The following is a 17,926-nucleotide window of genomic DNA, read 5'->3' on the forward strand; positions in this document are numbered from 1 at the left end:
AGTAGGAAAAGGTGAACAAATATAAATTATTTCTAGGAACATTGGGGAGATAGAAACATGGGAGAGGAGGGACTTAAAGGTGGATTATTTAGCCAGGACAATTGGGCTGATTTGAGAAAGTGAAAAAGGAAGAAAACTATTTACCTGAGTGGATGCTATAGCATTTGAAAAATGAAGAATAGAAGGCTTGTGTGCTATTAGCAAAACAAAAGAAGCAGTACAATTCAGAGATAACTTAGATGCAAGTTGTGAAAAATCACAATGATGACTTGTTACTTCATTTCTAAAAATCACTTTCTGGATGTTCTTATCTTAGTATTTCTCAGGTTTTTTTTCCCACAAAAGCCTTGCCTTGGTATTTCCAAAAATACATATACCATTAACTTATTAAACTTTTTATGCCTGTAAGAAGACAACAATTTCAGAGACTTATTACTGAACCTATTGTACACCCAGGATATGCTATCAAACTCTAACTTCCCAACTTTACTTTCCTAAACTATAGTAACGACTACTACATAAGCTATAGTTCAGCTAATTAGTTAAGGCTTATAAATGTCTTTGAAGATGAAACATATTATAGAAGTGTTAAATATTTTCATAGAAACCTCTATTTTTATTCATAAAAGAAAAAAAACAATTCATTCATCATTTTATTACTCATTAATTTTAGGTTCCTTTCCAAGTAATAATATAGGGTAGTCATTCTTGTTTCTCCAGTTTTCCAGGTTTCTATGTTAGTGTTTCACCTTGGCATCATCTTGGGTGGAGCAAACTTATGATGAGACAGAGTAAGGAAGAATTTGAGGGTTTGGAAAAAATTATCATTGACAGGTTTTTTATTCAGGTCCTTCCCAGTCCTACTTTTCTTCTGTTTAAAAGAAGCTACATTAATATTAACTTAATTAGAGTCCTATGAATCATAATATATTGTTTAATAACAGATGTCTAAGAAAACAGATATTGGGTTCTTATTTGACTTTGGCTTTGGCTTATGGCTCTGCAAATCTAAATGTCAATTAGTGGCACATAGAAACATGCCTTGAGTAATAGTAACAACAAAATACCCGTTTTCAAAGGGAAATTACTTGGTGTTTGTTTTACTACTTACAGAGGAAACAATAACATACCTGTCATGTATTCAACTGGTACACTCATCTGGAGTAATGTATTTAAAATTAGTTGGAAATAATTGTGAACAGAAAAAAAAAAGCAAAAATTTAGACTAGAGCATTACTGTTTTGGGGCCCAAGACATTAGACTATTGTTATAGGTATATCAGTGCTATAATGAGCCCCTTCTGGTACTCTTAGTAATTCAGCCTTCTAAATGGCATTGATGAATATCTTTAAGCCTCAATCTCCTTATCTATAAAATGGACATAATAATGTAAATAATAATTTATTTTAAAACCAATTTTAAAACAAATAAATAAAAGTACTTTATCAACCATATAGTTTAAAAATTTTTTATTTTGCTATTATGAACAATAAAAATCAACAAACATTTAAGTATACAAAGGAAAAAACAGGATTGTGTTTGAAACTATGAACTTCTGTTATGTACATAAACTAATCAGATTTAAGATCATATTTTTATTAAGTCCAAGATGAACCTTCTATAAAACTTTATCATAATCTTTGTAACATAGTTTGACATGTTGTATTATTGCTATTACACATGCATTTCATATTAAATGTATGATTTACTCCCCCATATTGTAAGAAAGGTAGCTTGGCATAGTGGGTAGAGAACTAACTTTGAAGCAGAAACACCTGGGTTCATGTCTCATCCCTGGTACATACCAACTGTGTGGCTTTGGACAAGTCACTTAACATCTTAGTGCTCTAGTCAGCTCTCTTAAGACTATAAGTAGTTGAGAATGTGTTGACTTCACCCACCCTAATGCCATTTCATCAGTACTCAAACTTCCCATGGCTCCCCTCCCTTGATCCTCCCAGCTGAGAAGTTTGTTCAATATTTCACTAAAAAAATTTGAGGCTGTTCCCTGAGAGCTCTCATTCTCTCCTCCTCATCTCACATCAATCATATGCTTTGCTCCACTATCTCCTCCTTTATCCCTGTATTGCATAAATAAATGAACCTTCTCCTTAAAATAAACCCCTCTACATACAATAGTGATCCCATTCCATTCCCATTTTCTCTCTTAGATTGCCTCCTTTCTCAGTCTTCAATCTTTCTCTATTGATTGCTTACAAATATGCTCATGTCTCCCTCATCCTCAAAAATACTCCCTGGATCCATCCATACCTGCCAGCTATTGACCCATATCTACTCCCTTTTGTGTCCGAGTTCCTAGAGAAGACTATTTATGATTAATGTCTTCTACCTTTCCTTTTCTCTCAGTCTCTTTTTAACTCTTTGAATCTGACTTCTGACTTCATCAGTCAACTGAAACAGCTCTCCCTAAAGTTACTAGTGATTGCCAAACCTAATGGTCTTTTCTCTTTTCTTGTCCTTGACTTCTCTGCATCTTTGACCCTTTTGGCCACCATCTTTAATATTCTTTTTTTCTGAGATTTTCATGATACTATTCCTTCCTGACTTTTCTACTACATGTTTTACTGATCTTTTTCACTCTCTTATACTGGACCTCAGCTACACCAACCACCTGTGTCTTCCAAGGCTTTATCCTGAGCCCTGTTGTGAGAATTAAATGAAATAATATCAACACATGCTTACCACATAGTAAATGCTTAATAAATGCTTGTTTCCTTCCTCCCCTTCTCTCACCCACAACATCTATATCAGTTATACATTTGCATAATTATACAATTATATATTTGCAACATCTCTCATATATGCCCTCTTCTCTCCTTTGATGCTACATCACTGTGGACAAGCCCCTTATCACCTCACTCTCACACTTGACTATTGCATAATCTCTGGTTTGATCTTCCTTTGCTTGTCTTCCTTCCCTTCAGTCTATCCTTCTCTCAACTATTAAAGTGATATGGTTTTACTGTGTCATTCCCCTATTCAACAAATTTTATTTCCTCTCTATTACCTCCAGTTTCCAACATAAACTCCTTTTTAGCTTTTAAAATCCTTTATGATCTAGCCTCTTCCAGCCTTTCCAGGATTCTTATAGCTTACTCTCTCCTATGTTCTCTGTGATCCAATAACACCATGAAAGGCACTCCATCTCCTGACTGTATGTTTTCACTAACTCTCCCCCTCATTTGGTATTCTGTCTCCATCTCTGCCTCCTGGATTCTCAGGCTTCTTCTGTTGCCACCTAAAATCTCACCTTCTGCAAGAAGCCTTCATGTTTTCAGTCAAAGTGGGAAAGACCTAAATGAACTCATGCAGAGTGAAATAAGCAGAACCAGGAGAACATTGTTCATAGTAACACCAATGTTGTGGAAGGATCAACTGTGGAAGACTAAGCTACTCTCAGTAATACAATGATCCAGGACAATTCTGAAGGACTTATCATAAAGAAAGCTGTCTACCTCCAGAGAAAGAACTGTTGGAGTTGGAATGCAGATCAAAGCTACTATTTTTCTGTTTAGTTTATCTAAATTTATATTTTGGGGTTTTAGTTTATATTAGTATTCTCTTACAACAATGATAATATGAAAGTATATTTTTGTGGCAATCCATGTGTAACCTATATAATAATATCAAACTGCTTATTATCTCTGAGGGAGGGAAGGGAGACAATTTTGATCTTGTAATTTTGGGAAATATATGTTGAAAGTTTTTATTTCATGTAATTGGAAAAATAAAATATAATCTTAAAAAAGTTTTAATGTTAATACCATTTCTCTAAGAAGATTTATCCTGTATGTAGCTTTTTTGTATATAGTTGTTTTCATGTTTTCTTCCCTATTTTACTATAGCTGCTTGAGAACAGGATCTTTATATTTTTTCCTTTTTGAGATATCCTTAACACTTATTGCATCATGGGCTAAATATTTGGAGATTAATAAATGCTGACCATTTGACTTGGCATTTCTTCATTTTGAACTTTGTTGTTATTGTTGAGCTTTTTTGTGACTACATTTGGGGTTTTTGTGGCAAAGATAGTGGAGTGGTTTGTCATTTCCTTCCCCAGTTTATTTTACAGATGAGGAAACTAAGGCAAACAAGATTAAATGACTTGCCCGGGATCACCAAACTAGTTAAGTACCTAAGGATAGATTTGAACTCATGTCTTCCTGACTCCAGGCCTAGCATTCTATTCAACTGCATCAACAATAATAATGAAATCACAGTTCTAGTCCCTATCCCTGTTTTAAGTTCAAGAAGACAGAGACAAAGTATTATGTTTTGTATTCCCCATAGCACTCAGCACAGGGGCTTATATAGGTAGGCATTCAAAAATTTATTGAATTTCTGAAGAGATTGATTCAAAAATTCTACTTAAGATTTGTACCATAGAACAATAGTGTCAAATATACACTCAAACCAGATTAATTTTGTTTTCATTTTTTATTTTAACATTCATTTTAAAAAATTTTTTAGTTCAAAAGGCTTTCCTTCCCTTCTACTATCCTTTTCTCACCCACTGAGAAGATAAGCAATAGGATACTAATTATACTTGTGAAATCATGCAAAATATTATCTCCATATTAACCATGTTGCAAAAAAAAAAAGCAAAACAAGAACAAACAATAAAAAGAAAAAAATAAAGTGAAAAAAATATGCTTGGATCTGCGTTCAGAGTTCATCAGATCTCTCTCTGGAGGTGGATAGCATTTTTCATCTTGGGACCTTTGGAATTTTATTGGATCATTGTATTGGTCAGAGAAGTCAAGTCCTTCACAGTTAATCCTTATTACAATATTACTGTGACTGTGAATGGTATTTTCCTGATTCTGCTCATTTAACTTTGCATCAGTTCATATGTCTTCCTAAGTTGTTGTTGTTTTAACCCTTACCTTCTGTCTTGAAATCAATACTCCATATTGGTTCCAAGACAGAAAAGTGGTAAGGGCTAGCAATGGGGGTCAAGTGACTTGCTCAGGGTCACACAGTTAGGAAGTTTCTCAGGCCAAATTTGAACCTAGGGACCTCTTGTCTCTATACATGACTCTCAACCCACTGAGCCACCCAGCTGCCCCCCCCTAAGTTTTTTTTAAACAACCTGCTTGTATTATAACAATAGTATTTCATCATAATCATATATACCACAACTTGTTCAACCATTCCTCAATTGATGGGCACCCCCCCCATTCAAAGGTAATTGGAAAATATTTAACAAAACAAATTAAAATACAGTATGATATACAGTATAATATATAAAATACAGTATAATAATATTATATTTTAAAACTGAGTCAATAAATTGCCCCCAGGATCATTAGGAATGGATTATTTAAGTCCCATTTCCATTTTTGAGTTTGATACTACTGCCAAAGAGATATATTCCAGCATAAAAGTTGGTGTCTGAGAGGTTGACCAAATACTCAGAAGGAGTTGTCCCAAGGCTGTAATCTGGAACAATATGAATTGTATGCCATAGAGAATTGATCCAAGTTAATTATTCATGACTAATGAACATTGCTATATTTATTGTTTTTATGAATATTAATAATTTGAATTTATATTATGCTTGCTTTACTTGTTAAAACTGGGTCAAGCAAAAACTGAGGACCTTAGAGTTCAATTGTTTATCTCTTCACACCAGAAATAAACCTAAAACAGAATTGTGAAGTTTGTAGATATCTTTGACCTCACCTTTCCATTTTCCCATTTCTTCCATTACTACTTTCTTTAGGCCCCCAGTGCTCAATTTTCAATGTTTGCTGACATAGGGATTTGCCTGATAACCTTTTATCTTTAACTGTGGTTAACAGAACAATAGCAATTCTATAGCTAGCAAAAGGAGAGGGGCCAATTTTCTTCTTTTTGGCCCAGAAACCAGACTACTGTACTGACACTGACTTGCTTTACTTGTTGGGAATCTCTTTATAGATCCTAGACCAATTTGCTTAACATTTCTTTCTTATTTTCTGAAAGGAGAGAATGCTTATACAGTATTTTGTAAGCCTTTGTGTCATATAAATGTCAGTTATTGTTTTTTCTTCCTTTGATGACTTTACTTCCACAAACATTTATTAAGTGCTCTCCTTTAATGAATTTAAATGAATTATGTGACAAAGCATAATACATTGTAATACATTTCTAGCACAAAATAATTATTTTGAACAGGTACCCATCCCTCCCTCCCTCAATTACTGCCTGTCTTAAAAGAAGAGATGACTTTTTTCTTTTGCCTTACTAAAGCTAACTCCCTGACCTGTATTGTTGCATATCACTTAAAACTGTAAGAAATGTGGAAAATCCCATTCCTTCCAAATCCTTTCTATATTTTTTCTCTCTCAATTATTCCTTCTGTCCAACATTTTCCAACTTTCCCCCTCCATTGGCTTCTTTCTCACTATTATCAAATAAGAATCTCAACTTCTTGAGAAAATTTTCATTTCATTCTACTGCAGCCTATAGATAGCATCCCTTTTTTCTTCCTTTTTACTGATAAATATTTTAACTTAAGTAGGTTACACATTTTGCTTCTTCAGTTTGCTTCTTCTTCGCTATCCACATATCCCCCCAAATCTCTGTAATTCATTTCTGTCACTACCAAAACTCAACTCTCAAAATCACTTCAACGCATTGATTCTCCAAAGAATCATTGATCTTATCATCATGCACCCTCCTAATAGCAGAGATTATATTCTTATCCTGTCTGATTTTTGTCCATTTTCTTCTAATCTTCCTTGATATATGATCCAGTTTGTTTACTAGAAGCCTTCTGGGTTTGGGTTGGTTTGGTTTTTATTTATATTTCATAAATACTGGTAGAGTATGCTCCAACAACCCCTTGAATCTATTCATATAAGTCCTTAAAGTAACTTTCATGCTACTTTTTGAGCATAAATTAAATAAGTTTATACTTAAAACATACCATAACCTTGCAATGCCATCTCTATTCAGCAAGGAAGTCAAGTTTCTGTTGGCTGAGTTGGCCTTCTTTCACTTCATCATTATTATTGTTGTTTTACTTCAGTTAAATGTCTTCCTTCAAAATTGCAATAATCTGCATCTGAAAAATGTCAGGTTAGAGATACTATTAATTGCCCAAGGTATCTTCTCATCTTCATCCTTTCTGCTAATTTGGTGTTAATTTTGATCTTTACTATTTTAAGAACTGACTGTACATGTGATTTTGAAATGTATGTCATGGCAGTAATGAGCAGTCTACTGTTTCTTAGGATATATATATATATGTATATATATATATATATAATTTCATTTTTTTGTGACATTAGCACTTGCCACATGCAGTACCTTTCAACCCTCTTCTTTAGAATAAGTATTCATGATGTACAGGGAAGTGATTCTGAAGTAATCTTTAGTCTTTCATTTCCTTATACTGATTCATATTTGCAAGCACATTTTTGCTGTAGTTTTCTGGTCTACCTTTTCATTGAAATCTCCAATTATATGTTAAATTGATTTGGAGGAAGATATTATCAGATTCTTCATAGAATTTCTTTACTTCTTCATCTTCTGCAACAGGTATTGACTCATAAGCTGTAGCTTGTTAACGAGACAAGAGCACCCCAAATCTGTTTAGGGACAGATGTTTGGGGTGGCAAGAGTCTGGTTCATAGAACCTGGGGGACAGGCAGACATTATGCCAAGCTCCACCAAGGTAAGAAGTCCTTTATACCTTTTAGACCTGCACTATAGCAAGATGCTACATTCCTTAACATCAAAATAATACATGCCATAGATAATTTTATATTGATATGGAGAATGTCAAATTTAATGCAACATGTAATGACATATTACTGAACTATAAGAAACAATGAATACCTAGTATGATTTGAAGATTCTGTAATGTTGTCTCTGTCTTAGAATGTAAGCTCCATGAGGGCAAGAATTGTTTTGCATTTTTTTTATCTCCAGGGTTTAATCCCATGTCTTATAATTACATGAAAATAATTAGTATCGCTAAAGTGCTACCTCCTAGAATTTTGCTAGAAATTAAGGACAAGTTAAATTAATCCAGCTTCCTCTGTTTAAAAAACCATTTAGGGGGCAGCTGGGTAGCTCAGTGGATTGAGAACCAGGCCTAGAGACGGGAGGTCCTAGGTTCAAATCTGACCTCAGACACTTCCCAGCTGTGTGACCCTGGGCAAGTCATTTGACCCCCATTGCCTAGCTCTTACCACTCTTCTGCCTTGGAGCCAATACACAAGTATTGACTCCAAGACAGAAGGTAAGGGTTTATTTTAAAAAAAAACAAAAAACAGTTCTCCAGACCTGTAATGCCACTAATGTCCTCCCTTTCAAAGATCACAGAAAACTATTCCAACCTAAATCCCTCAAAATAGTTTTCCATAATTATAGTGTCTTGATGTCACTTATGAATATTATTTATATTAAGATCCATCATTTTTCCAAAATCTTTTTGTAGTTTCATAAGATCTTATATTTAGACTGATTCTACCTCAAAATACTAGATCTATTTTAATTATTGCAGCTACTGTTATTACCTTTATATGAAAAGAAAATGCTCCTGACTTTTTCAATTCATACAGCAGTTATTTTTATATCTTTTTTGTTTGATTTCACTCTTGAAAATAAATTACTCTCAACTTAGACTTCTTTCCTCTAGAGTTCTCTTGAATATTATAATTTATTATCTATTCAATATAATATTATTTTTAATTATGTTGTTATCCCAGCAATATCACTAAATGGTAATATTCCAATCAATTTTGATGTAACCAGTGGCCCAGTGCCTCAAGCTCTTGAGCTTATTTGGACTGAATCCAAGCTTTAGGTCAATCAAAAAATATTGCTGTCTCTCTGGCTCATGTTGTCCCAGTCTGTTTTTATACTGGGAAAATCCACAACTATACTTCATGCCTAGGTTTTCCCATATGTAGGTAAAAGGGTTCCTGAGCTCCATATACGTGTTCAAATTAGCAGAGGTATCTATTGGGATACAAGATAGTCTTTATCACAGAAAATGGAAAAGATGCAAAGGACTCATAACAGCCCCTGAACAATAACAGAGAAAACATTGGGAATTCACTGTATCCTCAAAGCAGTCAGCCTAATTCTCCTCCCCCTCTAGTAGATCCTCATTTTTCCACAAACTTCAAAAATTGTCTGCACAGACTCCCTTTGGAAGAAAGAGAACAAAACCTGGGACTTCTAATCACACAACAACTTGCTATTCTGGTCAATCCCTCTCTAACATTCCTTTCAAGGACTCTTTTAGGGCTTAGACCCCTAGAAAGGTAAAATGCTGCTGCTAGATTAAATAACTCACTGTAAAAAAAGAATCCAGTTACCTTAGTTCCTTACTGCTGCTGCTCCTCGCTTCCAGGACCACATGAGTGAACCATATCACTCTTCAAGATTCACATCCTTCAGGAATTTTTCCTGCACTAGGAGGAAGACTAGATCTCTGAAGTCTTTGCACTTTGCCTTACTCACAAGACCACATGGAAAGCCAGGGCTGCCCAGAGATTCTCCTTCTCTGAATAAAAGCCTTGATTCTAGGCTCACACGACTAGGAAATTCTCCTTTTCTGGCAAGAAGACCAGAACACAGGACTCATGAAGTGAGAACTGCTAGTGTCAACACTCGGCAATCACCCCAGAAAGTTTAAGAATTCACATTGTCCATGGCACAATAGAGCACATAGAGCACATATCTATTTACTACTGCCATGGGCCCCTTTAAAGACACCAGGAAGGGCCAGCTAAGTGGCTCCATGGATAGAGAGCCAGGCCTGAAGACGGGAGGTCTGGCTTCAAACCTGGCCTCAGATACTTTCTACCTATGTGACCCTGGCCAAGTCATTTAACCCCCATTGCCTAACCTTTACTTGCTCTTTTGCCGTGGAACCAATACTTAGTATTGATTCTGAGACAAGGTTAGGGTAAAAAAAAATCACTATTAGCAGCTCTTGGGATATCAATGAGGAACCATCCCAGTCCCCACCTCCAACACACACACACACACACACACACACACACACACACACACACACACACACAGAGTTCTGCTGTGTGCTCTCTGCTGTGTGCTGTCAGTAAGAAAGAGATGAGGGAAAAGGACCAAAAAGGGGGCTAAAAGCACTCTATTACCCAGGGCAGTTAGGCAGCACAATAAATAGAGCCCTGGGTCTGGAGTCAGGAAGGCTCATCATCTTGCGTTCGTATCTAGCCTCAGATACTTACTAACTGTATGACCCTGGGCAAGTCACTTAAACCTGTTTGCCTTTGTTTCCTCATCTGTAAAATGAGTTGGAGAAGGAAAAGGCAGACTCTTCCTGTGTCTCTACCAAGAAAATCTAACATGGTTTCATGCAGAGTGAGATGTGACTGAAAAATGACTGAACAATGAAAAACATAAAAGCATTCTGTCGGCTCTCTTTTACGGGGCAGCACGTGGGGCGGCTCTTTGGACAAGAGTCTGCCCTCCCAATAGTCCTAATCAACCAAGTTGTCTTGGTAGCAATTCCCCTGGGGGAAGTATGTCCTTCAGGAGGTGCCCGTGCAGCTTCCCAGCCAGCAGTGTATCGTGAGGCGGTTTTTATCCTCTGAACAAAGCATTAATGGACATAAATATACTCTAACTTTCAGAGCACGGTATCATCCCTGATAAAGTCATCGGTGTTTAAGGAATTCCCCAAACAACTTGAGAGCAGCGATTCTCAACTCTCATAACTTGGCAATTTGCCCTAGAAGTTTGGCCATCTGGATTGCCATGTTCCACTTTAAAGACACTAATAGTAGCTCTGGGATGGGGATGGGGAGCACAGGAGAGCTCACACACACACACTCAGTGATTCTGTAAGGTCAAAACTACTTTTCATACTAAGACATTTTAATTTCAAAGACAGTAAATATAAATTAATATAATCCACATAAACAAAAACTTATTAAGGTTTCTCAATAATTTTGAGTGAGAAAGGACCCTGGGACCAAAAAGTTTGAGAACTTGTGTCTTATATCCCTGTTATTTCTATCGTATTCCCTGACTACTGTTAAAATCATTACTTCATTATTAGTTCTTTATCTTTTAGGTTTATTATTCAGTTAATGTTCTTTTTATTGCTTTCTTACAACTACTTCCCTTTTGATACCTTTTTTTGTTTTAAACTGCCATTTCTTTTCCTTAGAAAATATCACTTTATGACAAAAAAAAAATCATAATTTCTGGGGCAGCTAAGTAGCTCAGTAGATTGAAAGCCAAATTTAGGGATGTGAGGTGGTGGGTTCAAATTTGACCTTAGAAACTTCCTAGCTATGTGATCCTAGGCAAGTCACTTAACCCCCATTGCCTGCTGTTACTGCTCTTCTGCCTTGGAACCAATACACAGTACTGATTCTAAGACAGAAGGTACGGGTTTAAAAAGAAGCAAAACAAAGCCATCATTTCTTCTGGCCACATAGAGGCCTTGCAGGCCCCAATTAGAAATTTTTCACTTGACTAATCCTTGCATTTTCACACCACTTTCTTTTTTTTAAGAAACTAAACTAGTTTTAGATAAATATGAGAACTACTAACTAAAGATTTTAGGATCTCAAGAAATTTAGTACAAAGATAATGTTTTAATGTTTTTGCTGTTATCTAACGGGTACCCTAAATCTTACCACAATTTACAAAATTACTAGAATCTCTATTACTAACTATTGTTAAGGTTTCCTCTTCTGATGTTTTTCCATGTTTTTACTTTTTTTCCTTCTTCTTACTCCCTCTAATGGAAAAAAAATCAAAGAAGTATACTTTTCCCCATTCCTTATCTCCCTTCCCAGCCGTCTTAATTGTTTTTTCTCCTCTATAGTAATTGCAATAAAAATAAAATACTAGAGTTTAACCTGAGGGGTGGGGAAAGCCCTTACTTTAGGTTACAGGTCTTGACTCAGATTCCTGAATATGCTTTGGGAGCAGAGCCAGGGCCAAAGAACAGGCAGGGCCACTCACACTAACCACATTTTCTCTGGATGCAGAAGCTAGGAGTATTAGGAAATTCACTTTGGATTGCACAACTGTGTATATAACTACTCTTCATTTCCTGTCCTTTCTTATACTCCCTATTGTCTCCCTTTCTGTCCTCCCTTTCTGCTTCCTGCTTCCCACTTCCTGCCATTCAGCAAACATCCCACTGTTCTTAAAACATAATTCTAGCCCAAAGGTAGAGCACAGGCAGGTAAACAGAGATAAAGTGGGGTGTTTGGAATGGACAAGTAAGCTTAGATCATTTATGCAAACTAACCACTTAGCTTCTTATCCTAATTTGCTTTTGCCTATCCCTTAGCTTACTTGATCCTAATATATATAAACTAACTCTCTCTCTCTCTCTCTCTCTCTGTCTCTCTGTCTCTCTGTCTCTCTGTCTCTGTCTCTGTCTCTCTCTCTCTCTCTCTCTCTTTCTCCTAACTTCCCTCCCTCCTTTTTTTTGGGGGGGGGGGAAGTATAGTTAGAAGTAGTGTGAGAAAATGTGAGAATAGAAAGCCAACTTAGAGCCAGGAAGACCCAGATTAAAATCCTTTCTCTGAATACAGTCTGGATCTGTGACACTGGGCAGCTCAGATCCTCTCAGGATGGAAGGGGCTCTTGAAGATGAGGTTGCAGAGTAGATGGCAGACTGCCCTGGTGGAAGGAATTTCACATGGGGAATTCTCTACCTCTGAAATCAAAGCTCTTATGGTAGGGAAGGGGGAGTGAAGAAAAGTATAGCTGTGGCCCTGTTAGAGTGAGATAACCTAATTCTGAGAATCCTAAACAAACAAACAAAACCAGAAATAAAATATTAGCTATAAAATAAACAGATATGGGGCCTCTGAAGTAGAGGGCTTGTTTTCCTGTATTTGCACCTTTGAAAATAAGTAGTGTAACAGTAGAAAGAGACATCTGGCTGAGGCGGTGTCCTTCATTCTGACTCTATATGCATTATCAAGTGTTTATATTTTATCCTCCCAGCCCCTGGAAGAAAAATATACAAAACTCTTGTAATGTAAACAGAGTCAAAAGCAAAACAAATTCCTACATTAGTCATGTACAAAATTGTGCCTCATTCTCCATACTGAGCCATCATTTTTGCACCATTAGTCTTATAGTTTAGTAACCATTATTTAGCATGTGAGAAATTTATATATAAAGGCAGTGTTTTCTAGAACCACAAAATTATTTGGTAATAGAATATCCCTTTTCAAATGATCAGAATCTAGAAGCAGAGATTAATTGAGCTCTGCCATTACTCTGGCTTCCAGGCTTTTGGAGCTTGTTTAGCTTCTGAGCCTTGATTTCTTGGGCTTTGCCTGGGGAGTGGTTTTGCGTGTGATCTATTGCATTTGCTAAAGAGAATGAGAAAAATGTGGTAGCTGCACCTGCTGTTTTCTTGGAGATATTTTTCTGTGATGGTAAGTTAATAGGGCATTATTTTGGCAAGTTGAGATTCAACTTCATAATGAAAAGGGATGGTTTAGGTTCTCCAGGGCACAGAAAAAGTTATGGATGCTGTCATTATCACATCTTTTCTTTTTCTACATGGCTGCAGAATTCCTCCTGGGTATGTAGTTTCCAGTACAGAACTCTAAAACTTGCAGCATATTGTTAAACCAAAAAAAGAAATTGGCCAATATAAGGTAATGTGTTATGTATTTTTCTCTGGTCTGATTATCAAATTCTATGTCTTCTATATATCTTCCTATAACTATATTTTTTAATCCACACAGAAAGAGATCTGGTACTTACTTATCTTATTTACATATAACATTGATTCTGATTTTTACTGTTAGCCTTGACATTAACCAGAAGTTTTCCCTAACATGAGGTGCTTCACTCTGCTCTCAGAGTTCATCAATTCTCTCACTGAAGGTGAATAGCATTTTTTATCCTGAGTCCTTTGGAATTGTCTTAGATCACTGTATTGATCAAAGTATCTTAGTCTTTCAGTTTGCCATCATTATAATTTTGCTGTCGTTATGTATTATGTTCTCCTGGTTCTGTTCACTTCACTTTGTATCAGTTCATATAAATCTTCCCAGGTTTTTTTTTTAAACCCTTACCTTCCATCTTGGAGCCACTGTGTATTGGCTCCAAGGCAGAAGAGTGGTAAGGGCTAGGCAATGGGGGTCAAGTGACTTGCCCAGAGTCACACAGCTAGGAAGTGGCTGAGGCCCTTCCCAGGTTTTTTAAAAAACCATTCTGCTCATCATTTCTTAATCCTAATACAATCATATAGCATAGCTTGTTCAGCTATTCCCCAATTGATAACCATCCCCTCAAATTCCAACCCTTTGGCACCACAACAAGAACTATTATAATTATTTTTGTATATATAAATCCTTTTCTCTTCTTCTTTGACATTGTTGGCAGATAGACCTAGTAGTAATGATATTTCTGGATCAAAGGGTATACACAATTTTATAGCCCTTTGGGCATAGTTCCAAATCGTTCTCCAGAATTTATGCCATACATTTTAATGAAATAAACAACTCACAATATTTGTTCTGTGTCTTCTTCAAAACTTTATAGTTCTAAATCATCATCACTTTTGACTTTGCTCTCTCTTTCTCTCTCTCTTTCCTTCCCCTCTGTTTCTCTGTCTTTATTTCCCTTGTTCTCTCTATCTTTCTCTGTTTTTCTGTCTCTGTCTGTCTTTCTCTCAAATATGGTAATCACCAATTACTATATTATTCTGGTTCTGTCAATCTCACTTGTTCAAATACATTTCAAAAGAATTGACTGGTGTGATGGAGAGAAATGATTTGCACATGATGATAAAGTTTCAAGACTGCTTGATTAAGAGAACTGATGACATAGGCAGGAAATTTCAGGGGCAGAAATTACAGGGGAAGGATAGAGAATACAAAAGATAGCATTCAGGGAATTTAGTATTGGAAAAAAGAGGTATATCAACATATTTAGAGAGAATGAAATATTGACATGAGAATTGGATAGACCAAATGCATTGGTGCCCATGAAATAATAATAGGTGGTACTTATATAGTGCTTTAAGGCTGGCAAAGTATTTCACATTATTTTATTTGATATAGAAAAAGACTGAGTAGGAGAATTTCAGCACTCTGAGCACATCCTGTATGGAGAATTTATGAGGATAACAAGAGATATGACAAGCCTTTAATGAGTTACTGTCTGCACCAAGTATGGGAATACTCACATTATGAAGTTTTAAGATTGGAGATATGGGACTTAAGATCTGGGGAATGAATAGTTACACTGGAGATTCAGAATGAGGGTGTTTCAGCTAATTAGCGAACATTTATCAGCTGAGGTAATCAAAAATAGGGGGGAATTCACCTAGGTTCAAAAATATCATTTCATATTGCATAATTTTAGATGTCTTGTGGATACAGCTTATTCATTAAAACACACATTTTATTATATCTCAAAATGTTTGCTTACTGTCATGTAGATATGAGTTGAAAGATGATCGAAATAATTCCTAAAATATATTATGAAAATGTGCTTCATTTCTTTTTCTCTTGATCTTCTTGTTGTTTAATCTCAGCTTTGTCTCTCATCAAATATACTAAATATTTCTCAAGTGAATATGAATGAGAATTTATTTGCTTTAGGCAATGTCTTTCAAATGTAAGAACTATTCCCAGGTGGACAACTTCTTTTAAACATTATATTTTATGCTCTAATTGAAAGAGAATGAGAACTATACAAAGCAGATGATACCATAGACTTTTTTGATCATCTTTAAAGGTACTTATTAATTTATGTCAGCTTGGTGGCACAGTGACTAGAGTGCCAGACTAGGAATCAGGCTCAGTTATTTATTAGCTGTGTGGCCTTGAGCAAGTCACTTAAACCTCTGTCTACTTCCATTTCCTTATCTGTAAATTAGAGGTAGCACCTCTCTCCCAGGGTTGGTAGAAGGATAAAATAAAATAATATTTGTAAAATGCTTCACTTAAAGAAATATATAACTGCTAGCTGCTACTACTTCTACTAGTGCTAATTTGTTTTTCAATTTTATCCAACTATGACCTTATTCGCAGTTTTCTTAAAAAAGTGCTGGAACAATTTGCCATTTCCTTCTCTAACTGATTTTGCAGATGAGGAACTGAGGCAAACAATAATTCAGTGACTTGCCCAAGGTCACATAGCTAGTAAGTATCTGAGGCCAGATTTGAACCCAGGAAGATGAATCTTCCTCACTTCAGGCCCCAAATCCTATTTACTACACTGCCTAACTGCCACTTGCAGCATGCTGCTGCTATTACTATTGCTCCTCATACTATCATTGTTATTTTTTAAAACTTTACATTCTGTCTTAGAATCAGTACTAAGTATGAGTTCTAAGGAAGAAGGAGCAGTAAGGGCTAAACAATTGGGATTAAGTGAATTGACCAGAGTCACAGCTAGGAAGTGTCTGAGGTCTGATTTGAACCCAGATCCTCCTGACACAAGGTCTGGCACTCTATCCACTGTGCTTATCTAACTGCCCCACTACTACTATATTATTATCTTAAGGATTCCAAGGGCTCATTTTTTCCCCAAAAGAATAGATTGATGCTTTTATTTCTTATAAAAAATGTCATAAATGCATTGATGTTTCCTCGAGCTTTCTTATTTTTTAGCTGTTTTAGGATGATTTAGACAGCATAAAAAAAGAAATTAAAGAAAAAAAGCACATTTGACAAAGAGCATTGTAGTTTTGGGGGATAATGGAATAGATTAAGGCAGGGAGTCTTTGCGTGTAGAATGCATCCTAGACTAGTGTTGGGGGGTGCTCCTTTGAACATTCTGAAACAAGTTTCTGTCACCACTAACTTATAAGAACTGTTTTTTCCAAGATCACTTAGTTTATAATCCAATGACCTCTTCTCAGCCTCTTGACTTTTCTGCATTTAAATCTGTTGATTACTCCCCCTCCTTGATACTTTTTCTTTCCTTGCTTTCTATGAAACTATTCTATCCCTTATTCTGTCCATACATCTAATCAACTACCAAAACTAGTCATTCCATCTCTGTAATATCTCTCATTTTTATCCTTCTGTTATTCCCACTGGCAAGGACTTGGTTTATTGTCTATATTCTATAGTCAAGGACTTTGTTATTTGACTTTTTTAGCTTAAAGTTTCTAGCTGTTTTCTTTGCCCCAAGTCTTGGAGGGGGGTTATATAATTAATTAATTTAGAATATTTTTACTGGTTACATGATTCATGTTCTTTCCCTCCCTTCCTCCCATCCCCCTCCCATAGCCAGTGAGCAACTCCGCTGGGTTTTACATGTCATTGATCCAGATCTATTTCCTTATTATTAATATTTGCATTAGGGTGATTGCTTAGAATCTACATCCTCGATCATATCCCCATTGACCCATGTGATCAGGCAGTTGTTTTCTTCTGTGTTTCTATTCCCACAATTCTTCCTCTGAATGTGGTTACTGTTCTTTCTCATAAGTTCCTCTGGATTGTCCTGGATCATTGCATTGCTGCTGGTAGAGAAATCCATTACATTCTATTGTACCACAGTGTATCAGTCTCTGTGTATAATGTTCTCCTGGTTCTGCTCCTTTCACTCTGCATCAGTTCCTGGAGGTCGTTCCAGTTCACATGGAATTCCTCTAGTTCATTATTCCTTTGGGCACAATAGTATTCTATCACCAACAGATACCACAATTTGTTCAGCCATTCCCCAATCAATAGACACCCCATTATTTTCTAATATTTTTGCCACTACGAAGAGTGCAGCTATAAATATTTTTGTACAAGTCTTTTTTCCTTTATTATCTCTTTGGGGTATAAACCCAGCAGTGGTATGGCTAGATCAAAATCTGCCCTGAGTCTTAACCCATTTCCAAGCTATCCTTTATATTTTTACCAGTTTGTTCTTCCTAATGCACAAGCATGATATCATTGTTCTTTTCCATGCTTGGCCTTTGATT

The 17,926-nt window shown here is 36.0% G+C and overlaps 1 protein-coding gene across 9 annotated transcripts in view; it reads left to right on the forward strand.

Moving 5' to 3' along the window:
- The window catches only part of TJP1 (tight junction protein 1), a 318,209-nt gene that overhangs the window by 50,457 nt on the left and 249,826 nt on the right, over window positions 1-17,926 (forward strand). Inside the window, exon 2 of one of the 9 annotated variants that reach the window (XM_007479479.3) lies at window positions 7,549-7,684. The exons of the other annotated variants lie outside the window; for them this stretch is intronic. Within the exon in view, the coding sequence (XP_007479541.1) occupies window positions 7,613-7,684 (72 nt within the window). The 5' untranslated portion in view covers window positions 7,549-7,612. The remainder of the gene's footprint in view (window positions 1-7,548; window positions 7,685-17,926) is intronic. 9 annotated transcript variants of the gene reach the window in all.

This window comes from Monodelphis domestica, chromosome 1, assembly GCF_027887165.1.
Source record: "Monodelphis domestica isolate mMonDom1 chromosome 1, mMonDom1.pri, whole genome shotgun sequence".
Classification (NCBI taxonomy): domain Eukaryota; kingdom Metazoa; phylum Chordata; class Mammalia; order Didelphimorphia; family Didelphidae; genus Monodelphis; species Monodelphis domestica.